Source organism: Dromiciops gliroides, chromosome X (assembly GCF_019393635.1).
Source record: "Dromiciops gliroides isolate mDroGli1 chromosome X, mDroGli1.pri, whole genome shotgun sequence".
Taxonomy (NCBI): domain Eukaryota; kingdom Metazoa; phylum Chordata; class Mammalia; order Microbiotheria; family Microbiotheriidae; genus Dromiciops; species Dromiciops gliroides.
The window spans coordinates 79,557,164-79,584,742 of record NC_057867.1 but is presented as its reverse complement, the minus strand read 5'-3'; the positions used below and the strand labels follow the sequence as shown (position 1 = coordinate 79,584,742).

The window sequence follows — 27,579 nt, the reverse complement described above, 5'->3', positions numbered from 1 at the left end:
TTGAATAAACTTTTCCACTGATTTTGCCACAAGAGAGAAGATGCAACAAGTGAAATTCTCCCTCAAAAAAGCTGTCTCCGCTCATCCACTCAACCCTTTACCACTGAAACAGTGACCACCAATTTCTTGGCCTTTTCTCGGTCCTCATCTTCCTTAATTTTCTGTAGCACGTGGCCATTCTGAAGTCCCAGATACTCTATCCCTCAGATGTCCTGGTTCTCCTCCTCCTTCTCTGACTCAGTTTCTTTTCCTGTACCCTCCCTAACAAGGATATCCACTGAGACTCTGTCCTGAGTCCTGCTCTTTCTCTACACTCTGTCTCTTGGTGATCTCATTAGAAACACTGGTTTAATTATGTCAATGCCTATAACTCTCAGGCCTATATGGTCTCTCTCTCCTCCTCCCCTCTCCCTCTCCTATCTCCTTTTCTTCTCTCCCTCCGTCCCTCCCTAAGTACAATTGCTAGTCTTTCTCATGAGCTCAAGCCCCAAGTCTCCCACAGCATGTCCCATAGACATTTGTCAAATGGGGAGTTTGGATCACCGGCCATTCCCCACTTTACATGGTCTACCTGCCAGTGACCGAACTCAGCAGCCCATCTCCCATCTCTGTGCCGTGCTTCCTTTTTGCTAGTGCAAACAAGCCGAGAAGGCACTCCCTCCTCACTTGCACCTGTTACAGGCCTGAGCTTTCTTCAAGAACCCATTCCTGTCTCTCCTGCTCCAGAGAAACAACAGATGGACTCAGGATACAGATGGAAGCAGACTCTTTTAAACTTTATGATTTGGGGGACTTGGGTCTCTGTCTTCTTTTGCAACATGGTTAATGTGGAGATGTTTTGCATGATTGCACATGCAGAATTGATATCAAATTGTTTGCCTTCTCAAGGAGGGGCAAGGGAAGGGAAGAAGAGAATGTGGAACTCGAAACTTTAAAAAAAAAGTATGTTAAATATGCTTGTTTACATGTAATTGAGAAAAATAAAATTAAATAAAAATTAAATGTAAAAAAATAATCAATTCACATGCCAGCAAGCTCTTATAGAAAGCCTTCCTTGATTCCCTATGGCTGCTAGTGCTCTCTTTCTCCTCTGGTTCCATTCACACAAGGTCCTAAAGAGCCAGCACTGAGGGCTCATGGGAAACTCTTACCTACCTGGCAAAGACCCATTCACATAGCCATTTATAGTGTGCACTTTGGGGTACAATTTGTTGGACTGGTGCACCCGAGCTTGTGTCTTGGGCTCATCTGGCTCTGAATGCCAACTTTTCCCTGGGGATAGAAAGGGTCAAAAAGAAGATGGTCAGTAGGTTGCCTTGTCCCCTCCTCCCAGCAATAGCTAACCTTGGAGACACAATTCAAAAGCTTTTCATTCTGAATCAGAGGGAACAAACCCTAGTCCAACTCCCAGTCCAGTCCGGAGTCTTTTCAGGACCTCTTGGGACATCAATCAGCAGACAGGCTCCCCCTTCCTGTAGCCCTGGATGAGGTAAGAGAGCTACTGTGTGGGTTAGAAAAGACCGCAAGGGGAAGGGCATCCAATCTGCTCAACTGTCCCTGAACAGGAACCCTCTTTGGGACATACACAAAATTATATAGAGAGATCCAGCCTTTGCTTAAAGTGCTCCAATGAGAGCAAACCCTCCACCTTCCAAAGCAGTCCAGCAGTAGAAGCTCCAACGAGTCAGATTTCAGGTCACATTTCAAACAATTAGAGTTGCACTAAAGGGGGATGGACTGCCTTGTGAAGTAGTGAGTTTCCTGTCCTTGGAAATATTCAAGTATCAGGTGGACAAGCACCTGTCAGGGATGTTGTAGAGGGCCATTTGCACTCAGGTATGGGTTGGACCAAATCCCCTCTGAGGACCTTTGCAGCTCGGAGTCCATGGTTAGAGCAAAACTTCTTAAACCGTGGCTTGAGACCCCTTACGGAGTCTTGTAATTGAATGTGAGGGTTGTGCACAATTTGGTACCAGTAGAAGGTATTTTAAGGTATATTTTATATATCTATATACCCAGGGTCACATAAAAATATCTCGAGCAAAAAGGGGTCATGAGTGGAAAAAGCTGAAGAATCGCTGGGCTAGAGAGTCACTGGGAGTCAGTAAGCATAGCAAAGCCCAAGAAAAACCAGCTGTGGCTCCACTCAGGGCAGCCTGAGGTCTTTCCCCACCAAAGCTTGACCAGAGACTCTGGGTGGCTTTTAAAGAGTCCCACAAGGCATGGGAGTGTCCCCACAGGGTTCCACATGGAGGTGCTGTCTACTGACTGGCCCAGCCACAATTCAGACAACACACCCATCCTTCAGTGGGCCCGACTTGTCATGGATGGCTATGCTTAAACACCATTTTTTATATTATCTCTCTGGTAAATCCCATTTGGATTGGGGTTTTTCCGGCACTATAAACTCTGGCCTGGCAATAGGAGCCCCTGGTCAGAGAGGTGGTATCAGGGGTCTGTGAGCAAAGGCATGGGGTGGGGAATGGAGGGACGATGATTGAAAATAATACAGAGAAATGAAGGAGTTGGAAAAACAAAAGGCAGCAGAACAAAACACAACAAAGAGGACCCACATAAGACAGGATTAGGAAGCCTACATCAGAGAAGGAAAGAAGCCTTTGGAGTGGGCTGTCTCCCCTCCCACAAATCTTGAGCTTAGACTTGGGACCCAGTGTCATGGGTATTAATAATACTGAGGGTAGAAATAGTATGTTGGGCACCTGGGGCATTCTGCTGGAGGAAGAGGCTGGGGCTTATGACTTCATTGGATTTGGGAACTCCCTCTATTACTGAGGATGGGCTGCTGACAGATTTTCCCCCTTCTTAAGTCCCTTAGAACCAGTTCTTGCCTTTTTTAACAATTTAACAACCCCACTCAATTTGAATTGTTTGTATTTTGGCCACTGCCAGAGTTTGTTATCTGCAGGCTGCCCACTCTCCAGAAACATAAGACACAAGTGACTCAAAGAATGCTTCTCCAGACTCCAGGTTTTTAGGGACAATGAAGTATCCTGAAAGAAACAGAATCAGGGTCTTAATAGGGAAAGGAGATCCAAGTTGGGGAAGAGGAAACCTGACTCCTGTCAGGAGGTTGGGGAGCAGAAAAGTATCTCCCAGAGGAGAAAGGGGAAGAACAAGAAGAGCTAGACACTTGGAACCCAAAAGCAGTTGGGAGGCTCTGACTAAAGAAGAGGATGCTGGGTACTCTGAAGGGGAAGCAGCTGCTGGTCCTCCAAGGCCCGGTTGAGTACAGGTTCCAAAGCCATTGGGTAAGAGCTCATTTAGGGGTGGGAGAGAAAGAAAAGTGTAGTGGAGGGTGGTCGGAGGCAATGATTCCTGGGGGCACAGAAGTAGCTATTTGTCAATCTGACAGGGATGACAGAGAGGTCTGTTTTCTTCCTAGCATATGTAACTAAGAGGCAGCAGAGAGCCTCCCAAGACAAATCACGTCTGCTCCCCATTTGGAGTGATTCACATGGGTGCTGCCAGCAAGAGCCTAAGAGATACTCCCAAAGCCTTCTGCTGAAGACCTTGGGGATCACAAGTTACTCTTTCCATACCATCTGAGGCGAGGGCAACTGAAGAGAAAAATGTATTTGAGAAGTGAACAGCTGGCTAAGGAGAAGGGGATTGGACCCTAGCCCAAAAGTAGAGGAACAACAGATTCCTGGCTGACACAGCTTTTCGAAGTCTCTAGTTGTTCAGGAATCAAACGGGCTATCTCAAGAGAGAAGCCCTAGCATAGCACTGAAGCTGTTCTGGCAGAAAATGGATGACCACCAGTCATAGATGGCATAAAGAGGATTCTTGGTCAGGCCAGGGTTGGGCTGGATGGATCTGAGGACCCTGACAGCTCAGGGATCCCTTCTGGCTCAGAATGATTCCGAGTGATGGATCCCAATGTCTCCAGCCCTGGGCGTTACTCCCTAGTAGATTCTCTGCCGCAGTGGGCACTTTGGGGTTTTCCAATGGCAAGACTTGAACAATATTCTCAGGTCGAGTAAGCTCTCTCAACAGTTGCCAAAGGGCTGTCTGCTCACCTTCATCAAAAACAGCAAAGAGCAGCACAAACTCTTGTAAGTGTTGTGTCCCATCTCTTTCCAGACTTCCTGAAAGAGAGAAGAAGGGAGCTTAAACGGGGCAAGAAAAGTCTTCCATCAAAAGACAGTGTAGCAGGGGCAGCTAGATGGTGCAGTGGATAAAGCACTAGCCCTGGATTCAGGAAGACCTGAGTTCAAATCTGGCCTCCGACACTTAACACTTACTAGCTGTGTGACCCTGGGCAAGTCACTTAACCCCAATTGCCTCACCAAAAAAAATAATAATAAATTAAAAAGACAGTGTAGCTACGAAGCCTCCTACTGCTCTGTAGTCTTATGGGGTAAGTGGAGAGGGGGACTGAAGCACCTACACTGTGGACAATCATTCGTTTCTCGTTATTTTAAACATAACCCAGACATGGCAATTAGGCTGAAAATAAAGGGTGCCACAGGCAGGCCAAGTCATGGACGTTTCTGGCTCTTGACAAGCACTTAAGCCCAAGAAGGTGGTACCGGCACCCACGGGCATGGAATCATGAGCAACAGTGGGGGTAGCAGAGTACATTCTCCAATAAGGGATTTTTCTCCAGTTTGCAAAGGCTGGGGAGGGGAGGACAGGGACAGGAAAGATGCCTCCTTCTCCTGCTTGAGGTCTCAGTCTGCTCCTGCTTATTCTTTTAGGAACAAACCCAGGGAACAGGAACTCAGAGCATCTGAGGTGAGACAGTGGCTCTGTCATTGAGGAAGAGTCTAGGTGACCCTGGGCAAGCTGCTTAACCTCTCTGGGCTTTCATGTCTTCCTCTGTCAAAGGAAGAATGGGGACTAAATGTCACTTAAGGTCCCCTCAGTAAAGGTATCTTCTATGATTTTCCTGGGCTAGCCTTCCCTGCCCATTATCCATCTGCATCACCCACCTTCCCCTCCTTCCCGCTTACCTTTTTTACAGACCAGCAGAGCCCCAATCAAGCCTGTGTTCAGGTCCTTCACAGTGTCAACATAGGAGAGATAGGAGTAGGTGAGACATGGGGGGTCATGGTCCATGGGGCTGTTCTCTTTCAGGACCTTCCAGACATACGTGTAGCTAGCACCTGGGGCTACTTTATCGTCTTGCTTCTCCATGTAATTGGTCTGGTCATTGTACCTGGCCCCTACAGCCAAGAGAAGGGGAATGGTTAGATTTAGGCCGAGCAGAAGCCAGATTCTCAGTAATGTAGGGAAGCTCTGAGAATGGGCAAAGAAGCTGACAGTGATGAATTAGAACCCAGCCCTGGTTGTGAAAACACCAGACTAAGTGATGATTGAGATCTCACATTTGATTGACCACAATCCAACCTTCTTTTCCTGGCTATAGGTTAGCACCCCTGCAGCTCATCCCACATCTGCATCCTGGGCCCTTCTCTCATCCCCCTACTTCAACTCAGCCTTCCTGATCCTGCATCACATCTCCATCTCTCCTCTCTCCCCTTCACCTCATCATCTTCTCTCCACCCTTTGCGGCCACAGAACAATCCTTCTCTCCTTCCTCTTCTCCTGGAGGCTGACCAGTCACTTCTCACCTCCTTCTGCTACACATCACCCCCCTCTCTTTTCCCTTTATCAGCTCATTCCCCTGCCGCTCATCACCCACCTTACCTGTCCCTCTCCTGTGGCTCAAAGTCTTCTCTCCTCCATCACCTGCAGGTCCGGCAGATCATCAGCTCCTCCCCCTCCCTCTACTATGTTTCACCCAGTTCACTTTGCCCCTTCCTAAATCCTGGCTAACCTCCTCTCTCCCCTCACCTCCAGTTCATCCTTTTCTGATGACCGCCTCTCCTCCCTCTCCTGCCACTCAGCCCCTTCTCTTTCGCATGCACCAGAGCCTTTCCTCCCTCTCATGTGGCTCCTTCCCTTCTCCCAGTCCTCTTTCAGCTCAAGACCCTTCTCTCCTCCCTCTCCTGCGGTTAATTCCCTTCTCTCCTCCCTCTTTGCCGCTCACCCCCTTCTCTCCTTGCTCACCATCTAATTGCCTTTTCTCCCCTCGCTCCTGCATGCAGCCCCTTCTCTTCTCCATCTCTTCCATCCTGGGCTGTCCCACAAACAAGCCCCTCCATCTCTCGGCTCAGGGCATTCCCTCTGGCTGCCTCTCCCCCCTGCCTGAAATGCTCTCCCCCCTAGACTCTGCAGCTGACCTCCCAACTAAAACCCCCCTTTTGAGTGGAAGCCTCTTCCATTCTGTCCTCCCTCTCCTGTGGCTTGGTCCCTTCTCTCCTCTCCTACTCCTATCTTCTCTCTGCTGATCTTGGCCCTCCTTCCTTCTTTCTCACATTTCTAGACACATCTGATTCTTTTTATTCATTTATTTCCATGATAGGAAAAACAATGACAAGTTCCTCCCTTAAGGACCTTGCATTCTGCTTAGAGGGCATGGTGGAAGAATAGAATTTGACACCCACTGACAATTATAATGAAAAGGAGGGGATAATTGGAGCAAAGTCTTGAGACATCCTTGGAGTCAGGAATATCCGAGTTCAGATTCTTCTTCAGACAAGCCACTTAACCTCTGCTTGCCTCAGTTTCCTTCTCTGGAAAACAAGGATGATGATAATAATAGCCCCGGCATGTTGTTAGGTGGATCATTTTGTAAAGCTTCGCCCCATGTATCAATGCTATGTGACAAATGGCTCTAGGAAATGTGAAGGGGGAGTGAGTCCTTTCCCCCTGGCGCTGCCATTTCTTGGCTCTGTGGCCCCTGCCAGGGCTACAGTTTCCATATATGGAAAATAAGGAGTTGGCCCTGGGCCCTAGGCCCTGCAGTTGGCCCAGTCCCTTCCAGCTACAGAGCTACAATACAATGGTCAGGGAAGGCTGCGTCAAGGAGGTAGTTAAAGATTTTAGGATAAGACTCTGGAGCACTATAGATGAGAAATGAGGGGAGCTTCAGACCTGGCAGGAGGAAAGAGGGTGCGAGGGTGGAGGTGGTGGGCCTGGTTTGGAGAAATACACAGAAGTGAAAAATGAAATGGTGAGTTAAGAGAACAGCTAGTTGTCCAATTGGGCTGGGAAATGAAGCACATGAGGTGAGAGATAGCAAATAACTCTGAAATGCCAGGCTAAAAAGTCTGTGTCTTGTTTTAGAGGCAATAGGAAGCAGTCAAACATCCTTGAGCAGGGGAGTCACATCATCATACCTGAGAAGCTGTGTGGATTATGGATTAAAAAGGGGAAATAATGGCAGAACCCTAGTGTGATCAATTATCCAGGAGAGGCCTAAATTAAGATAAGGACCTAGGGATGAAGAGAATGGAGATAAATACCAGGCTATTATAAAGGCTGAATCAACAAAACTATAGCAACTGATTGGATATGTAAGGTAGATAGGGCAAGGAAGAGAGTTAATTAAGGTGTCCAGGATGATTCTAAGATTGCCAATTTGGGGGACTGGAAGGATGGGGATCAGTCAGCTAATTAGCGAAAGCCAGGTTCAAGGCGGTGTGAATATAATAATCTCTTCTTTGGATGTGTTGAGTCTGAGATACTTATGGGATATCCAAGGAGATACATGGAAAGATCAGGGCTGGGCACATAATTTGGGAAATAATCTGAATAGAGATGACAATTGAACCCATGGGAGCTGATGTAGAGGGGGAAAGAAGGGAAGGGAAAGGAAAGGAAGGAAAGAATGAGAAGGAAAGGAGAGGAGAGGAAGGTGGAGGGAGGGAGGGAGAGGAAAGAAAGGGAGAAAGCCTTGGAGGACAACCTCTGTTAGGGCATGGATGTGGCATCCAGCCAGACAGGAGAAGATTCAGGAGAGAGGAGTTTCGTGGAAGTTAAGGGACAAGAAAGTATCCAGAGAACAGAGAAAAGGCTAAGGGACTGAGCAGCTAGTTACGAGACCACTGATGGCCTTGTAGAGAGTAGGATCAGCAGGTGGCCCTGTACAGGCAGCACAGTGAGAAGCCAGAATTTAATGGGATTGACAAGTTAGTAAGGGTGAAGATCTCTGGGAGTTTGGCAGTGAAGTAAGGACAGATATAGAACTCAAAGGGATGACAGGGTCTAGCAAGGGTTTTTAGGATAGGGAAATGCTGAGCATCTGTGTAGGAATTGATGGAAGAAGCTGTAAGACATGGGAGAGGTTGAGGATGACAAAGAGAATCATCAATGGGCAAGCCCCCAGAGGAGGTAAGAGCTTGGAATAAATGAAAAAGATGGGTAAAAATGTATTGGGGTTTAGAGATGGAGAAGGAAAGGTGATGGACCTCACAGAAGTTTCTTTGCTTTTCTCAGTAAAATAGGAGGTGAGGTCCTCTACGAAGGGGTTTGAGGAGGGAAGACATTGTCTTCTTCAGTCATTTTCGTGTGCTTCCTTTGCCAGGATGTTGACTCTTTTTTCATGATTGTCTCGTTTCACTCTCACTTCTCTCCCCACTTTTTCCTCTACCTCTCTTACTTGATTTTCAAAATCCTTCTCGAGCCCTTCCATGGCCTGAGACCGATTCCTAGTTTTCTTGGAGGCTTTGGATGTGGGAGCTTTGCCTGTGGTATCTTCTTCTGAGGGTGTGTTTTGATCTTCCTTGCGGAAATGAAAGCATAATTTGAAGTTCAATTTTTCAGAGAGGTCTGGAACTAGTAGACCCCTCTCCAAGGCACTCTTGTCCAACTCTCTTGTCTCACAGAGAAAAAAAAACCTGAGGCCCAGGTTGGGAAGTAATTTGCCCAAGGTCACCCTGGGAGCAAACATCAGCAGTATGATCTTCATCTGTATTCAGCAATAACAGCCTCATGAAAACTTCACCAATATACCTGAGGGGAGCCCCACTTAAGACCCAACCTGTGGCCCCCTTGGAAATCCCTAAGGGCCCAATGAGGCACACTTCTCAGCCCACTTCGGGGATCCCATCTATTCTGGAAGAGACCACATCCCCAAGCCCTACTTACGTGGGTGCTGCCACAGGCATCAGGTACAGCAGAGGATAAAGACAAAAGCTCCTTCATCAATCAGGAGCCCCATAAAGGTTTCCCCACCCCAACCAGTGAGAGCGCACAGCCAGCAGCAGCAAGAAGCCTGCTTCACTTACCCTCTGAGGCCTTCCAGTAGGATATACCAACAGCATGGAGGCTGACTGGATGGGAAGCCATGTTCTTCAGCGTGATGACTATCGTGTCATTGACTTCTGCCCGAATGGTGGGACCCAGGAGACCTGAAAGAGGGAGATGCCAGATCCCACCTCACCCCCCATGGAGTTGTCATAAAAAGGGGGTGACCCTAGGGGGTAGTGGGGGTTAAACAAGGGATTATAAAGAGTGAGTAAAAAGGACACTTTCCAAAGAAAGTTGGGAAATGAAGGCCCAATGCACAGGAAGCAGAGCTGCTAGGCTTCCAGGTGTTGGAACACTAAGCCAGCATGGCGGCTTGTGGTGCTACAAGTCTTGTCTCAGGCTTGGGATGGGTAATGGAATGGGAATTTGTGATTGTTGATTTTCTTTTGTTCTTCCTGCAACTTGTGGTTAATATTAACTTCACTTGACCAAAACCTGCCCTGTGGGATGTGAGAATTATGTAGAGCCCTAAAGATTCCTTAGCTAAGAAGCAGGGGGAAGAATCTCAACTTTTCCTGATTCCTTGAAGACCTGTAAATCCTCCTTCTCAATCCACTTATTTGGTTTTTTCAATAGTATTTTTCCAATTACATGTAAAGTCAATTTTTAACATGCATTTTTTTGGTTTTTGTTTGTTTTTGTTTTGGCGGGGCAATGAGAGTTAAGTGACTTGCCCAGGGCCACACAGGTAGTAAGTGTCAAGTATTTGAGGCCGGATTTGAACTCAGGTCCTCTTGAATCCAAGGCTAGTGCTTTATCCACTGCGCCACATAGCTGCCTTCTAATATGCATTAAACAAAATTTTAAACAGTTTACTGACAATGTAACAGTGGAGGATAAAACCAATGAATCTCTGGTTCAGTTTTATTACAAAGTATTTCTAGAAAGCAAAATCTGAAAAAATAAAAACCTGAGTATTATACCTAAATATAAACTTAAGCTGATGATTTAATGAAGACATCATATTGTCACTTAAAATATTTTAGCAGTGTAGATTGAGCTGTCTTCTTTTTCTTTAAATCGTCACATATACACTGGCAGGTTCAGAGAGTTTGATCCACACAGTGACCAATTGCACACTCATGTTCTCAAACAATGAACCAAAAGTGTAGTTGGACGACATGAGGCGTTATCTAAAATCAGTAATGCTTTAAACATGTTATTTTTATCCTAACATGCATTTTTCAAATAAAATTTTGAGTTCCAAATTGTCTCCCTCCCTCCCTTTCCTCTCCCTTTCCAGACAATAAGCAAGGTGATATAGGTTATACATATGCAATCATGTAAAACTGATTTCCATATTAGTCATGTGAAAGAAGAAACAGTTAGAGTAAAAAACCACCCCCCACAGTGAAAATGGTATGCTTCCATCTCAATCAGCTTACTTCGGAATCCTCTAAATGCAGCTGAATCTGTAACCTGTTGGGGTTTGTTTCTTTAGGGGATGCGTGAGATCATGATTCATTTACATTTGTCCAACTTTGGTGACAATGAAGGAAGTGTGGGATTGTGGGTCTGTGGATCTGTTTAACTTTTATGGCCTAAGAATGGACACAATTGCAATATGTCAAAGAATTCTTTCTCTGGCCTGCTGATGGAATTTTGCCTCTAACAAGGCTTGTCAGAATCCTCCTGGGGGTCAGTTTTTCCTGGAAGTCTGAAGCTCTGTTTGAGCATAATAATAACACCTAGGCTGTGGCAGCGGTTACCCACCACCTGAGCTCAGAGAGGAGCTGTTCCTCCCATAATATGGGCAGCTACGCAGAAAGGCTGCTGAACCTTTCCTGGGAATCCCTTCAGAACTCAAAGTGGGCCTTGATGCCAAAGCAGAGCTCAAACAGGAGTTGCTCACTCACTTGCTCTGTCCCCATTTTATCATTTGTGTCACAGCACAAAACAATTTCAGCCACTTATCCCCCCTGGAAAGAGAGAGAGGTTTAAGAAGGAAAGGTCCCCATGTGCTGTCTAGCTGATCACATCCCTACATGACTGAGCCATTGCCTCTGGCAGAAGACAAGCTACAAGTCCACGAATTAGGTTGGGTTCTCTCTACCCACCCTCCCCCAGCCGCTGGCCTTGATCAAGGGTGTGAGGCCATGCAGGCGCACCCATACTCGGACATGAATGTGGAGTCTGCCCAAGCGTACCCTGGGCCTGTGGCAAGGTTGAAACGGTTGCCTCTCTATACACATATCCTTTAGAGTTTTCTGAAAGCACCATATAAAGGAGCAGAGCAAACCCTATGTATCCACTCCCAGAAGGGCACGTAGGAAGGAAGAACATGGAACAAATGTAAGGCCTCACAAGGGATTCTAAACACACTAGAAAAATGTGCCTGGGATTCAACTCAAGTGGATACACATTTATTAAATTCCTACTGTGTGCGAGGCAGACCTTGTGCTCAAGGCCCTGGGGCTCCACAGACAAAGCGACTAGTGTAATCTTGGGCTGGCACCTGCCCAGAACAAGGGAAATGAGAGGGCAAGTGCTCTTTCCTTTGTGCTGCTCGGACCACCTCTGGGATACCAAGTCCAGTTCTGGAAGCTGCCATTTAAATGGGACCAATGAAAAAATGGCGTTCATCCAGAGGATAAATACAAGAAAAGGTTGGCCTCACGTCACACACTTGAGACACACACTGGCTCTTGGGCTCTGGGACTCAGATGGTCATTTCACTCATCACTGTCTCAGTCAACTTTCTAAAACTTGAGTTTGCAGAGAAGGTGCTGAGGTACCCTGCTAGCTAGAGGCACTTCCCTCACCTGAGAACTCATTCCCTTGGCCAATAAAGTCACAGGTCAAGTTCCTGTCCTATTTCACATGTTCCCTTCCAAGGCTTGCTCATGGCAAACTCCAGCAGCTCCTAGTGATTATGGGATATATTGGAAAGAGTTCTGGATTTAGTCAAAGCCTTGGAAGCCAGCTCTGCTACTTGCACCCCCGGTGTCCTTAAGCAAATCCTTTCCCTGTATTTTCCTGGGCCTGTTATCTCATCTGTATAATAAGGGCTTAGACTAGCCGCTATCTAAGTCTCCTTTGAGCCTATGGATATGCATCCTGGCTCAGTGGTAGAGTGCATCTGCTTTCCAAGGACCAATGTAGCTAAGCTGAGAGAGGCTTATCACTCATCAGAGGGATCAAGTTTTTAGCCACGTCAGCCCATGATGGCTGTCTATTAAGGCAGGCAAAGGGTTGAAGAGATGAAGGGGGTGGCCGCATAGGCAGAAGTTCCAGATCTTTGAAAGGACTGAAACGCTGACGTATTCTTATCATTACCCATCCATGGTGCTCTGGGCTTGGCTTGGAGAAAGAGGCTATCTGTGTATTCTGCAAACACGGCCTTTTTATACAGCGTGGAGCCATCAGATGCAAAGGACTCTGGGACTCTTGGAGGAAATCTGGACAGAGAAAGAAAAAGGCAGATTCCGTTCTGGAGGGTATTCCCCTCTGCATCCCCAAAATGTTATGAGCCCACCAACTCCCTGGTAGCATCCTATAACATGAGAGAAATAACTCCACACAAGCATGCTTTCTTTTCCTGAGGGGAATTTGTAAAGAGGTTAGCAGCTGTAATTGGGGGCTGGGGAAGAGGAAGGGAAGCCAATACAAATTTATGAAGTGCCTACTATGTGCCAGGTACTATGCTAGGAGCTTTACAGATACGATCTCATTTTATCTTTACAACAACCCTGTGCAGTAGCTGTTATTATTATCCCCATTAGACAGTTGAGGAAACTGAGACAGACACAGGTTCCAGGACTTGCCCAGGATTACACAGTTAATGTCTACAGCCAAATTTGAACTCAGGTCTTCCCAACTCCGGGCCCATTACTCTATCCACTGCAGCACCACCTAGCTGCCTCTGAGTAAAAATATCTGCAGAATCAATCAATCAGTCTGCCCAGGAAGAAATGACTTCCCTATCAGCCTGTAAAGCCTCTGGTCACATTTTATGGTTTACATGCTCCCCAAAGTGAAAAGTTTCCCTTCTCTCCACAGACCCGAAGGAGCCAGGAGCTAGGGCAGGGCTTCTTCTTCGTGTTTTCTGGGTTGGAGATCCCTCCCTCCCTCCCTCCCTCCCTTAGGCAGTCCGGGGAAGGAAGCCTGTGGATTTCTCATCAGACTCATGATTTTAAAGGCATCAAATGAAACAAGAAGTCACAAAAGAAAGCAATGCTATTGAAATCAAGATGTTCTTTTCCCATTGAAGTTCATCGACTTTTGAAATCTATCCATGGATTCTAGATTAAGAACCCCTCTGAGTCCACAGCCTTTAAAAAGCAGCTCGGACAAAGAGCAGGGGCAGGCTGTTCTATCCCAGACCCACCCAACAATGGCAATAGTCCAGGTAGAGGTGAGGAGAGCCTGATGAAGGTCGGGAAGGGGAGGGATGCGAGAGGTCTGATGGCTTGGCAATTGATTGTTGGAATGAAGAGGGAAGAAGAGGGATGGGGAAAAGGAAAGAGGTGAGAATGACTCAAAGTTCTTGCATCTGGATGACTACAAGGAGAAATAGCAACACATGAAGGACATTCGGGTGAAAGCAGGGAGACGATGAATAGAGTTTTGGCCATGTGAAGATATTCAGGTGGATGTGAGCAGCTAGCCTTGGTCAGTCGTTAATGAGGCGGTGTCAGCTTGGAGGGAGGGAGGTCTCTAGGGGCACACCCCAGGGGTCTAGCCTGCCTTAGCTTCTACCCCCTCCCTAGTCTTCAAAGGACCCATTGAAACACCCATGTCAATGGTTCCCGGTTCCATCTCACCCATCAATGTTTCAGGGAAAGGCTTGAGGAAGGCCACCTCAAAACACAGACGGTCAAAACCCACTGGAAACTTTACCAGCTCATAGATTTCCAGCTGAGGACTTTAGTCCAACCCCCTTATTTAAAAGGTGAGGAAATAAAGTCCCAGAGAAGGGGAGTCACACACGGGGCAGAGAAAGGCTCATTTGCCTCCAAATTCAGTGTACTTTCCACTTCCCCCCACTGCCTCCAAGTCAGCAGCCAGGCTCCCCGACTCTAATAGGAGTGGAAGATGTCTGGGAGAGGGGGAGCTGTCTCTACTCCACATCAAAAGCAATGGGGCCTGGAATCCCTGGGATTGTTCTATTGGTCTGAATAGATCCGGGCCATTTATTCATTTGTTTGGTAACTGGACAAATTCAACATCTGCCACAAGCATGGAGAGTGGCAGCTTGGTTTAATGGCTAGAGACCTGGAATTCCTTCTGGCTGTGTGACACTCTGCTCCCCAGGCGACTGGCTAAGACTCAAGATCCACAAGTGGAATTTCCTCATCACTCACGACATGTCTGCTTCAGAGCCCCTTGCCCCCACCCCCATGCCCTCACCTGCTTTGTGTGCCCTAGGATAGAGGCAGAAAGGGGGGCTTTTAGCCTAGAATCCAGACTTGTCTCAGGGGGCTTAGGATCTTCATTGGGAAAATAACAGCATCTTTGCCTTCACTAACCAATAGACAGCATTTATTTTTAAACACATTATTCTGAGAAGGCTTCCCAAAACTTGGCCAGGCACTGCCAAGGGGCTCGCGGACAAACACAGGGGAAGAAGCTGGGGCCCAGCACCCTGGGGTGGAGGGCCCCACTAAGGAAGTACAACACCAAATGGGTTGCGTTGGGGCCTGAGGAAAAAAGCAGCCAACAGGCAGACAGCAGCCTGAGGAAGAGAGGGGATTCACAAGCAGTCCCAGCCTGTCTCCATCCTGGGCTTTCACCTCCACTGATTTTCTTGAGCAGTAACAAAGCAATTTCTTTTTTCTGGGCCTTGGAGCCAAAAGTCAGTATCTTGTATCTTCCTGAAAAGCACGTGTTTCCAGTAAGTGGAAAGACCTGCTGATAACAGTGTTTACTTTGGAGACAAGGGCAGATTAAAGTATTTTCTTCCTGGTGAAACTATGTTATCAGGGAAAAAATTCAAGGCCCTTCCTCCATGCAAAAAGACTCAGCTCCTACACTGTGACACAGTGTACTTGGATTCGAGCTAGTGAATTTTCCCTGGGCAGTGGACGTGAGCAGGAAATGAGGTCATCACAGCTCTTCACCTGCCTTCTGGCAGGTCCTGTGCCTTCTGCTCTGGGACAGAACGCATCACTCCCAAGTCCAAATCTGCCTTCTGGCCATTTCCCCCGCCTGTCCCTCCTGGTTCTACCCTCTAGGGTTGAAATGAACAAGTTGGATCCCTTCTCTACAAACAGGATAGCCCAGCCTGACTGGTTTCCTCTAAGACTTCTCATCTCCAGCCTAATCATTTATTCAAATGGCCCCTTGAATGCCATGGTCTCTGGTCCTCTCACCATCCTGTCTTCCTCTATATACCCTCTAGTTTGTCCCTTCCTAAAATGGGGTGTTCCCAGATGGACACCATACTCTAGATGAAGTCTGAACAGGTAGAACGTTAGGAAGCTTGTTGAAACCCAAGTCTTAGGAACCGGTGCTCTCCAGATGCTCTGGCCTTTGCCCCCCAAAAGGATGACAGTCATTTCATGGGAGCCATCCAGGTTCTATACATAGATCCTTGATTTGGAGTCAGCTAAGAGAAAAACACAGAGAGATTGGAAGAGAAAGAAAGCAGGGTCAAGAGAGGATGGAGCCAGGACCAAGTATCTAACTTTGGGAGTTGGGCCAAGCGGAGGCTCAGAGCCTGGGGGCTCTGTATCCATTATATAACCACACTATAACTAGAGGACCCAGCCCTCCAACTATGGCCTCACCATGGCCAAGGATTTGCTGGCCTTCAAAATGGATGCGTTTATTAAGGGTCCTGTTGGAAGGTGCCTCTAAATATTTTCTCTTGTCCATTCTGCCTCTGGTAGCTGCCATCCTCGCTCACCTCTAACCCTGGTTCTGATGGGAAGGAAAGAGAAAAAAAAAGGACAGAAAGGGAATGGGGTGGGAAGTGAGAAAGGTAATGAAAAAGGAGGAAGACAATTACATATGCCTGCTTTTCTAGTGACATACTTGAGCAGTCCATGTCGTTTCAAAGATTTTTTTAGTTCCTAATAATATCAATAAGGGTGTGTTTCCTTGCCATGCATAAACTTGAAGTGCTATTTAATTTCTCATTGTGCTTTTTCTGTCCTATAATGCAGGAGTATTAAGTCATACGTGTGAATGAATGAAATAGATTAGGGCTTGGGAATTTCAGGAGAATATTGATTCTATAGTCATTCCATCTGTTTTTAACATTCTATCTCTGTTGGTAGATGCATTTCTCCACCAAGATGCACTTAGTAGAACACTGACTGGCAAAGCCTAGTCACAGAGATTTTTTTTTGGTGAGGTAATGAGGGTTAAGTGACTTGCCCAGGGTCACACAGCTAGTAAGTGTCAAGTTTCTGAGGCCGAATTTGAACTCAGGTCTTCCTGAATCCAGGGCTGGTGCTTTATCCACTTCACCACCTAGCTGCCCCCAGTCAAAGATTTAAAACAGTTCAGGGGCCCTCCCTATAGTATTTTTGTGCCTATCACTTGAACTCGTTTTCTATGATAGTTTTGTGCTTATCACTTGAACTATCATTTTCTATGATAGTTTAATTTTACATTAATGAGAAATATATATATTTGATAAATGCGACAGATGAGTCTTAAGTGTACTGAACTAGAAACTCAGTTGTGGAAATGTATTGTCAACTGCACAGAAATGAAACTTTTGTGGACTTTGAAATGCATCCTGCTTTTGCAGTAGCAAGTTTACTTTCCTCCTATTTTCTTAGACTAACGTTGCAATCTCAGAGTTTATGATGTGTCAGTGGCTTAGCTAAGTAAGGAGGAGAAAGCCCACAGAAGAAGCCATCTCAGAACACCTTATTTCAAGGAATATTAAGAACTGACTGTAGCTAACAGCTTCTGACAAATGTGATATTAAATGGGAAAGTACTGCTAAAATATTTGTTATTAATTGCACTTTTTCTCTGAAATAAAAGTATAAAGAAAAAGAAAAAGAAAAAGGAGGGAGAGAGAAGGCAAAGGATCAGTGGAGGGAAAGGGAAAGGACCCAAGAAGAAAGGATGGAAGGAAAGTCCAAGGGAGGGAGAGATGCAGGGTGGGCCTTATCACAGACTCAAAGAGCTGGAAGGAAACTCAAATGGTATCCAGTTCAGCCTGTACCCAACAGTATTAGTCCTTGGCACACACTGGCATTCCTCAACTAGAGAACAACATATGCTCTTATCGCTACAGTTATTTTGAAATTATTTTCCCACAGAATCTTGGAAGTTTCTGACATAGAAAGGAATTAGGCTTAAGCTGCAAAAAAGTTTTCAAGCATCTATCTGTTTCTTCTCTATCTCCCGAAAGTCCCTTTGACTTCCATAGTCCACAGGCTGCCTGACCTGTGTTCTCAGAGAAGAAGCAGAGCTGCCTCCTTTCCCATGGGGCTTCAGAAAGCATGCCAGGCCCCCAGGCTCTCACCCCTGTCAAGTCCCACCCTTCAACCCAAACTTGAGGAAAGCGAGGGACACAGCCTCCATGGCCAGAGCATTCTTATCCTTGGCTATGTATATGGCCAAGGCCAAAGTCCTTGCCTCTCTCTCTCTCTTTGTCCCTTTCATAAATAGGGAAACTGAGGCTAAAGGAGATTAAATATCCTGGCCAATGTCATTCAGGTAGTATTGGAGGCAGGATTCCATTGGACTAGGAGACATGGGACCTGAGATTCGGCCGGCTCTGTGACCCTGGGCGACCTCTCCTGGATTCAGTTTATCTATAAAATGAGAGGATTTGCCTCTAAGGCCCTGGAGGGTCCTATGGGTCTTCTTTTGCTTTGCCTTAGCAGCATGCTTCCACCCCCACTCATTCGTTACCACCCCTGAGACACCTTCTACATACACAGAGCAGAGTCTGCCCACATCCCCAGTACTGGGGGGGTGTGGGGGGTCTATATCCACTCAGAACCATAGGCCACAAGCCCACACTTGTGCATCATTGACTGCAAACAGGAAGGGACCTTGAAGGCCAGCTAAGCAATCCAGTCCCTCATTTTGTAGATGAGGAAACTGAATTAGAAGTGACTTGCCTGGGGCAGCTAGGTGGCGCAGTGGATAGAGCACCGGCCCTGGAGTCAGGAGTACCTGAGTTCAAATCCGGCCTCAGACACTTAACACTTACTAGCTGTGTGACCCTGGGCAAGTCACTTAACCCCAATCGCCTCACTTAAAAAAAAAAAAAGTGACTTGCCCAAGGTCATCCAGACAATGTGCCAGAGGTAGGATTCAAACCCAAGCCCTCTGATCCCAACCCAAGTGTTCTTCCCCCCCACATGCTGCCCTTATTTTCTCATCAGCCACAGGACACAACTAGTTCAAAGTAAAGGTGTTTAATTAGATTTTTTTTGCAGGGCAATGAGGGTTAAGTGACTTGCCCAGGGTCACACAGCTAGTAAGTGTCAAGTGTCTGAGGCCATATTTGAACTCAGGTCCTCCTGAATCCAGGGCCAGTGCTTTATCCACTGCACCACCTAGCTGCCTCTAAAGGTGTTTAATTAAATAGAGTAAGAGAAGTCACAGTAAAACATTTCTCCCTTTCCCCAACCCCAAGTGAAATTCAAGTGAGCTTTCCATGAATGCACATGCTCTTGGTGGTAGAGGGATCCCCAGGTACCAGCCCCTAAGTGTGCTGTAACTGTCTCCCTCCCGGTCTAGAGAGCCCTTCCTGAAAAGAGTAGGGGTGTGGCACAGCCATCGATCAAAAGCTAGGCAGGGTGCCCACTCCCCACAAGTCCTTTTCTATCCCCATGTGGGGCCAAAGGAAGGTCCTTGATTGGAGAGGATGATGCAGAATGGGTTAGATATTTCCCAACTCCTCTCACATTTGAAATGAAAATTGGTTTGAGCCCAAAAAGGGAAGGGAAGGAGACCTGGCCATTGTGTCCTCCTGAGTGCTCGGCTTTAGCATCTCTCTCAGCTGCCCGACTCCTCACCACTGGCCAGGGCGTCAGCCCTTAGGAATAACAAAAGGCCTTGACATTGCTCTGCCAGTCTACCCCTAGGAATCCACTTGCACACTCACACACTATGTGTACACATGTACACCCACCACACACACATGCACATTCACAAACCATACACACATACCACATACACACATGCATACCCACCATACACACATACAGCACACTCACACTCAGACACATACACATATACACCACCTTACACATACATACTACACACACTCATACACCACATAATACACATATGGAAGGCCTACCAACACACATACAAATGCATACAAATATCACACACATACACACTGCACATATACCACACACTCACATCTATCTATATACACAGAAGAAACACACTCACATATTCGTATACAAACACCGAATGCTTGTACATATACTCGTATACATGCACTCCCATTCACACCCCACGCACAAACATAACACCCACAAAACACACCACGTGCAGACACGCAGACCACCATGCATTCATACTCTCATACATACACACAAAACACATCCACACACATACGTAATGCAGATACACAAACACCACCACTGATATCCAATCACAGGCACATACACACACACATACATATACCACACGCACCCCCCCACATGTACTCACATAAACATACACCCCCATATGCCTGTGTAATCACCAGCTGGGTGACCCTGGGCAAGTCACTTAACCCCGACTGCCTCAAACATCTGGGGCCATCTCCATGTATCTTGCCATTGGACCCAGATGGCTCTGTAGGAGAAAACGAGGCTGATGACTTCGCACAGCCCTGCCTCAATTCACTGCAAGTCATGACATCACCTCCTGAAGTCATGGTCCTCTCCGAGAACAAAAGACAAACAGCAATAATAACGCCTTTGCACCCCCAACTTGACTGGCCAGCCGGGCCTAGGCCTGGAAAGAGCATCTCAGGAGGAATGTCCAGTGACCTTCCCCTTACTTCAGTTTCTTTATCTGAAAATGGGGGCTTTGGTTTAGGCTAGAAAACATCCCAAATCCCTTTTATCTCTAAATCCAAAGGCCCAGCCCTTTAAGGGCTCCACCTCTGTGAGGTCGAGGTTGGTCACATCCAGGCCCCCCAGCTCACTAAAAGATGAAGTATTAGTGTCAGCACAGCCAGAACTGGACAATGAATGTGTGGTGGAGAGGAGCAATCAATGGGATGAGTGACCAGTCCTTGAGCTGGCAGGCTCTTAGCACTGGGTCATCGTTCCTATTTTAGGGATGCCCCAGAGGCATCAAGTCCAACTCTTTCCCTAATTTTACAGATGGGGAACCTAGGCCACAGTGAGGGAAGTCACTTGCCCAAGGACACACAGGTAGCAAGCATCAGAGGTAAGATTTGAACCCCAGTCCTCTGACCCCAGAGCATAGGTATCCAATGTGAATTTGGGAGGTGAAGGGGGGATGAGTGTCATAGACGTGAGAAGGTGGTGAGAGCCGACAGGCAGAAGCAGCAAAAAGACCCCAACATTGAAAAAGAGGGGCAGGCTTCTACCTCCCAAAGGTTACAAATGTGGTAAGGTGAGGATGGGAAGGGGATATTAATGGAGAGATTCTGTTATTCTGGACATGACACAACTACTTGGGTGGGTGCGAGGGATCTTAAAGGATTATGGGATTCTTTTTCCTGCACTCAGGAAAGTAGCATTCACTCCAAAAGTACCTTAACCAGCCCTAGGGAGGGTTGAACCAACTTCCTTAATAAAGCTATTTGGTAGCTCACACGCCTTAGGCTAAATCACAGGCCGGGAACGAATCAGAATGCCAGAAAGGAGGGGGAGCAGCTCAAGTTTAATCGACTTTGCAATTCTGCCTGAGGTCCCAGGGCCACAAAGTACTTTCCATTTCCATGAAGAGCCTCCCACGCACCTCCTCGCCTCACCTGGCTTGGCCCACCTGTGGCCTTGAAGGAAGCCTAGAAGAGATGTCCTGGCTCCAGGGGATTTCGGGAAGAGTACACCTTTTTTCTGCTAGGGAAACAATGATTTCAGCACCAAAGGCAACTCAGCATCTGCTTGAATACCTTATGAGGCCTTCCATTCCACTGTTTTACACATTTCTCACTGAGCAAATGCTGGAGCCTAAATCTTTACCTGCCACCTGTTAGCCCTAGTTCAACTCCATAGGTCTCATGGGGAAAGGATGAGCCCTTGTCTACATCACTATGACATGCCTAATGACCAGCACAGGGCACTTCCTGTATCTAAGGAGTAAACTTGACAAATGACAGTGAAATGTATTGAGACTACCAAATTTTACAGCTATGCTTGTGAACATATATACATACATACATACACATGTAAAAATACATGGTGTCCCAAAAGTCTTAGTGCAGTTTCAGCTACAATCTTTGAGTAGATTCACCCTAACAAAGTTTAGAACATAATACCAAATGACAGTCACAGAATCTCAGAGTTGAAAGGGATCTCTGAGGGTCTATTAGGGTCCACACCTGAACAAGAATCCATTCAACATTATCCCTGACAAGTGGTTAGTGATAAGGAGCCATTCACTACTTCTTTTTCTTTTAAATAATAAACATTTTTACTTATAGTTTTGAGTTCCAAATTTTATCCCTCCTTCCCTCCTTCCCTTCTCCCCTCCCTGAGGTGGTAAACAATCAGATGTGGGTTATACATGTATGATTATGTAAAACATTAGCATGTTAGTCATTTTATATAAGAAAACTTGAATAAAAGAAAAAATGAAAGTGAAAAATAGCCTGCTTCAGTCTGTGTTCAATCAATATCAGTTCTTTGTTTGGAGGTAGATAGTGTGTTTCATCGATAGTCCTTTGGGATTGTCCTGGATCACTGTATTGTTGAGAATAGTTAAGTCATTCACAGTTCTTCATCCAACAATATTGCTGTCTCTGTGCACCATGTTCTCGTGGTTCTGCTCACTTCACTATACATCAGTTCATACAAGTCTTCCCAGGCCTTTCTGTTTTGTTTTGTTGTTTTTTTTTTAAGTGAGGCAATTGGGGTAAAGTGACTTGCCCAGGGTCACACAGCTAGTAAATGTTAAGTGTCTGAGGCCGGATTTGAACTCAGGTACTCCTGACTCCAGGGCCGGTGCTCTATCACTGCGCCACCTAGCCGCCCCTCCCAGGCCTTTCTGAAATCATCCTGCTTGTCATTTCTTATAGCACAATAATATTCCATAACCATCATGTACCAAAGTTTGTTTAGTCATTCCCCAATTGATGGCCATTCCTTTAATTTCTTTCTTTCTTTCCTTCCTTCCTTCCTTTCTTTCTTTATTGCTGAGGCAATTGGGGTTAAGTGACTTCCCAGGGTCACACAGCTAGTAAGTATCAAGTGTCTGAGGCCGGATTTGAACTCAGGTCCTCCTGAATCCAGGTCTGGTGCTCCATCCACTGCGCCACCTAGCTGCCCCTTTTTAATTTCTAATTCTTACCTACCACAAAAAGAGCTGCTAGAAATATTTTATATCAATAGGTCTTCTCTTTGGGGGGATGTCTTTGGGATAAAAAGCCAGCAGTACTCACTACTTAGAGAAATGGTAAAACAGAGTTGGGAATAATGGTGGGTTTGGAGTCCAGGAGACACCAGCTGGCTGGGTAACCCTGGGAAAGTCATAAGCTCATGGTATCCTAGTACTAATTCAGCCCTCTCACTTACCAGACAAGGAAACTTGCCCAAGGTTACAGATATCTGTAACTGTAAAAAAGAACCCAGGCCTCTAACTTCCCTCACCGTATGCTACTGCTACATAAACTTGATAAGCCTCAGTTTCCTCATTGGTAGAACGGGATAATAATAGTGCCACCTTTTCATGGTTAGTGTAAGCATATGATGAGATCCTGTTTGTAAAGTACTTTGCCCACTACTGTTGTTACTTTTCAAGGCAGCCACCGGCACTTTGGGAGAACTCTCTGTGCTAAGAAGTCTTTCTTGACTTGAAATTGAAAGCTTTCTTCAACTGTTTCCAACGAAGCCAAGCAGCACAAGGCTAAGCAAGCCCTCCTCCACTAATAACCCTTCAGACCCCTGGACCACTCTCCCGGGTGTACACCCCACTGACCCTACTGCCCCACCCCCCAGATCATTCAATTGAGCCTCATTTCCAGCACAATCTCAAGTCCTGCCACCATCCTAGACACCCTTTGGTCATTCTTTTTTTTTTTTTGTGGGGCACTGAGGGTTAAGTGACTTGCCCAGGGTCACACAGCTAGTAAGTGTTAAGTGTCTGAGGCCGGATTTGAACTCAGGTCCTCCTGACTCCAGGGCTGGTGCTCTATCCGCTGCGCCACCTAGCTGCCCCCCTTCACTTATTCTTAAAAGATGTTGCCCCAAATTGAACATGATCCCACAAACTGATCTGACCAGAGTGGAGGGCAGCAATGGTGATCACCTACTTCATTCATAAGATTTTAAAAGCTATAGATTTAAAATGCAATTAAATATCAGACAGTTGAATAACATCAAGCTCCAAGATATTTGGAAATATGTGAATAATAGACTCCATGGTTCACTTGGATGTCTGATATGGTAAATACATGCCTTCAATGTCAGCCTATAGGGAGATGTTGGGATTTGTTTTCTGATCATTCATTTTAAGGAACCAAATCACTTTGATACTGATTAACAGGAAGGGCTGGCTCTGGACACAGCCTGAAACATTGTTAGCAAGATAGAATCAGATAATGCAATGGGGATTCAAATTGGTTTCCAATCAGATACGAAATAAGAGTTCAAAGCAAGGACACTAGACCCACATCCTTTTGGCAGAACCTTTTCATGTGGGATCAGAAGAGAAGTCCCTAAACAACAAAAATCCGGAAAAGAAAAGGACAGGCCTCCTAGCGCCAGGAACATTTTGTCATTTGTCTCCCTTTTCCCTAGAGCTCAGGATCTCTAAACTGAATCCGATGGAGAGCTGAAAGAGGGCCAAGATCACTGTTGTCAAAGGTTTTTGTGGAATCATGAGGTTGCAATTCATCAAAGAGCTAGGGATAAAAAAATATTACCTAAGGTTCAGTATGACTCTCCAGAAGAGACCAAGGAAGGGCAACAAGAGAACAGAGTGTGCCCCCCCCAAAAGCAGGGACACTTATACCTACTGAACAGTGAACATCAGGGTCTGATCAAGAGCTGGGAGCCTGCCAGCTGCAGGCTCCAATGATTACATCAGTTAAGACCTAGAGAAGGGATGGAGGGAAGTATGTACATGTTCCCAAGGATGGTGATGCAGGATCTGATGCAAGAAAACCCTCTTTGGGGCTATGGAAAACCAGGCATATTAAAGCAGTATAGCTGGAGTTAGGAATTGGAACTACAATAAGAAAGTCTCAAATGGCTAAAATGGCCATATGTTTTGACTCAAACTCTGCTACTATACCTATACTCCAAGAAGGCCCAAAACAGAAAGGATCCATAGAATAGATTGTAGTGTATGAATGTGATGGAAGTTGTGTAATGAAAAGCACAGCAGCAGGGGAAGATTTCTACAAACTGATGCAAAGTGAAACAGGCAAACTCAGGAAAACAGGATCTGCATCACCTACAATAATCCCAATGAGAACAAAGCAATCGAACCTAAATGCTATGTCATTCTGATCATCCAACTTGACCCTAAAGATGAGATATGAGAATGGGCCTCCCTCCCTCCCTCCCTGGGAGATTCTGGCTGTGGAACAGCACGTGTCCTGTTGGGCTTGACTGATGTCTGTGTTACTTTGGCCAAACTGCCTTTTTTTCTCCTTTTCTATTCTTTGTTATAAGGGATGATTCTCCGGGGTTGAGGTGAGATATGGGCAGAAATAAAAGTGATGTAAAAACAACAGTTATAAATAAAAATGGAGCCCAGTGTTTTTCTTGTAACTTCAATGACTCAATCAACAAATGTTTCTTAAGGTATTACGTGCTAAACACTGTGCTGGGGACTGGAAATTGAGAGACACAAAAGGAAGAGTTCTTCAACTTCTGTCTTTTGATCTGAGTTCTTCCCTCGAACCTTTATAATCACAAAGATGAATTCCATTCCCTCTTTTTTTTTAAGTGAGGCAATTGGGGTTAAGTGACTTGCCCAGGGTCACACAGCTAGTAAGTGTTAAGTGTCTGAGGCCAGATTTGAACTCAGGTACTCCTGACTCCAGGGCGGGTGCTCTATCCACTGTGCCACCCCTCCATTTCCTCTTAAACATGACCTCAGCCCAAAGATATTTGGAAGAGCTTACCTCCTGGTCTTCTCTTTTCTAAGCAGAATTGCCTTAGTTCCTTAAATCATTCTCACAGGACCTGGTCTTCATGTCCCTCACTATCCCATTCTCCCTACTCTTGACATGTTCCCATTTGCCCAGAACTGAATATCATCAAGAAATCTGGGAAGGGTTTTTTGGTTTCTTTTGTTGTGGCTGTTGTTGTTTTGTGGAGGCCTGAACCTAAGAGAAAGTGAGGCCTGTCACTTACAGAAAGTGAGGAACATGGCTGGGCAAAGCAGAGAGGTGAAAGGTGAACCAAGTGGGACTTAGGGGGAGAAAGGCAAGAACATTCCAAGAGATGTACTTTGGAGTGATCGGGCCATTTGGGGGAAGCAGACCAGTCCAAATCCCCAGAGCATGGCAGGTTGGCTTTCCTGAGTAAGGCTCAGGAAAGCCAGAAAGCCAATGACTTACTGAGGCTCTGCTTTTCTGTTTTTCAATGTATCTGATCCCAAAGTACATCTCCTGATTCATTTTGCTCTTCTCCCCTGTTGCTCAATCAAACAAGGCAACTCCCTATCTCAGGCTCCAGCCTCCAGAGTCTTGCTCAACCTGTTCACCCTCCCCACCCTAAATCCTTCAAATTCTTTCACTCCTTGTTTCTCTTTTCACTTTTTGTTTGTGTTATAGACCCTCCCTTTGGCGGTCCAGTGAAACCTATGGACCTCTTTCCCCAATGAGGTTTTTAAATGCTTAGCATAAAATACATAGGATTACAAGGGAAACAAACTATATTAAAATACAGTTTTCAAAACATTAAAAAGAACAAGTCCACAGACCCCAGGTTAAGAATCTCAGATCTAAGGTTGAAATTCAGCCCATAGCTCACAAGCCCTTGTACATGCTTCTGCTCCCCCAGGAAAACTTCCCAGGTCACCACCTCTTCCCAAGATCTCTCCTTTCTTGGAAGTGCCTGTGTTTGCACTTTTTTGGTGGCATCTATCACATCCTGCCCTGACAGTATCTGACTTCCCTCCCCTCAACAGACTGAAAGCCTCCTGAGGATGTGTCTGCTCTCCCTCCCTAGCACACGCCACACAAAGAGCAAGCACACAGCAAAGAAGAACAGAGTCAGGGTGACCTTGAACTGGAGGGACCTTTGCAATCACTGAGTCCATCTCCATCGTTTTACATGGAAGGAAACTGAGGCCCAGAGAAGGGAAGAGACTTGCCCTGGGTTACACAGGTAGGAAGTGATAGGGCTTCAAAGCCACCATTCTTTCTACTGCTCCAGAGGGAAGAACGTTTCAGGCCACAGAATGTGAGAGTTGGATGGGGTCTCACTGGCTCTCGGTCTGATTCATAATTGGGAAGACAACATCCAAGATCCAAGATCCAAGATCCAAGGGTGTGTGCCCCACAGAATAGGCTAGATGGCAAGAGAAATTGATCCAAGTAGGACAATGGAGCTGAAAAAACTTCACTAATGACTAATCCAGTTCAACAGAATGTGACAAACATTGGAGTGTGCATAATATGCCAAATGCCGGGGTAGAATGCCCATTTTTCTCATCTATAAGGGTTTGAGATTGGGGGTAGGGGTAAGGGGTGAAAAGAAGGAGGGAGACTAGACAAGTCCAAGGGTGCTTTGTAAAGAAAGTGAGTGGTAGGTGCCATGCCACTGAGCAAACCCTCAGGGAAATTACACTAACCATGAAAGCCACTCTTCAGTCAGTCATCACTGCAAAGACAGTTTTCTGTTGACCTCAACAGGCTAGCCCACCCAACAGCCAAAATCGAGATTAGAATCTGACCGACATGAGTGTCAGTGCACCTGTCACCCAAAGCCAAAGAGCCCTGGCCAGCCTTGAGCCGCCTCGACCTTTCCGGCCCCCAAACAGAAAAGACTTTACCCTCGCTCCAGGCTGAGAGTGTCTAGCAGCTCACTTCTCCTATAGTCCCAGTAAAGCTCGACAGCTCCGATGTAGTATCTCCGGGTGGCACAGATGCTCTCTTTTGGGAGAGATAGGAGAAAGCTGGCCAAGAGCAGGAGCTGGATGGCCCCCTTCATTCTGGGAAGAATGCGAGTTCCAAGCCAGAGGGCTGTTTATTCTCCCATAAAGTTCTCTTGATTCATCCACAAAAGAGAAAAACTTTCTGAGATTGGGCAAAAGCCCCACAAGGTTCCCAGACCACTCCAAGGGCAGAAGCAGCAGTACCGAGCAGTCTGGAGCAACTCTGCCATGAAGAGCACCCCTGGGGGAGCTGGAGGCAAAGTTGAAACCCTCTTCCAGCTGCAGGGTTCTCCTTGTT

General features: G+C 46.3%; 1 protein-coding gene across 1 annotated transcript in view; it reads right to left on the bottom strand.

Moving 5' to 3' along the window:
- Nucleotides 1-27,579, bottom strand: part of F8 (coagulation factor VIII) — an 88,260-nt gene extending 60,681 nt beyond the window's left edge. The window contains exons 1-6 of the mRNA XM_043974747.1: nucleotides 27,180-27,579; nucleotides 12,397-12,518; nucleotides 9,099-9,221; nucleotides 4,977-5,189; nucleotides 4,041-4,109; nucleotides 1,156-1,272 (exon numbers count right to left, since the gene is read on the bottom strand). Of these exons, the coding sequence (XP_043830682.1) occupies nucleotides 1,156-1,272; nucleotides 4,041-4,109; nucleotides 4,977-5,189; nucleotides 9,099-9,221; nucleotides 12,397-12,518; nucleotides 27,180-27,337 (802 nt within the window). The 5' untranslated portion in view covers nucleotides 27,338-27,579. The remainder of the gene's footprint in view (nucleotides 1-1,155; nucleotides 1,273-4,040; nucleotides 4,110-4,976; nucleotides 5,190-9,098; nucleotides 9,222-12,396; nucleotides 12,519-27,179) is intronic.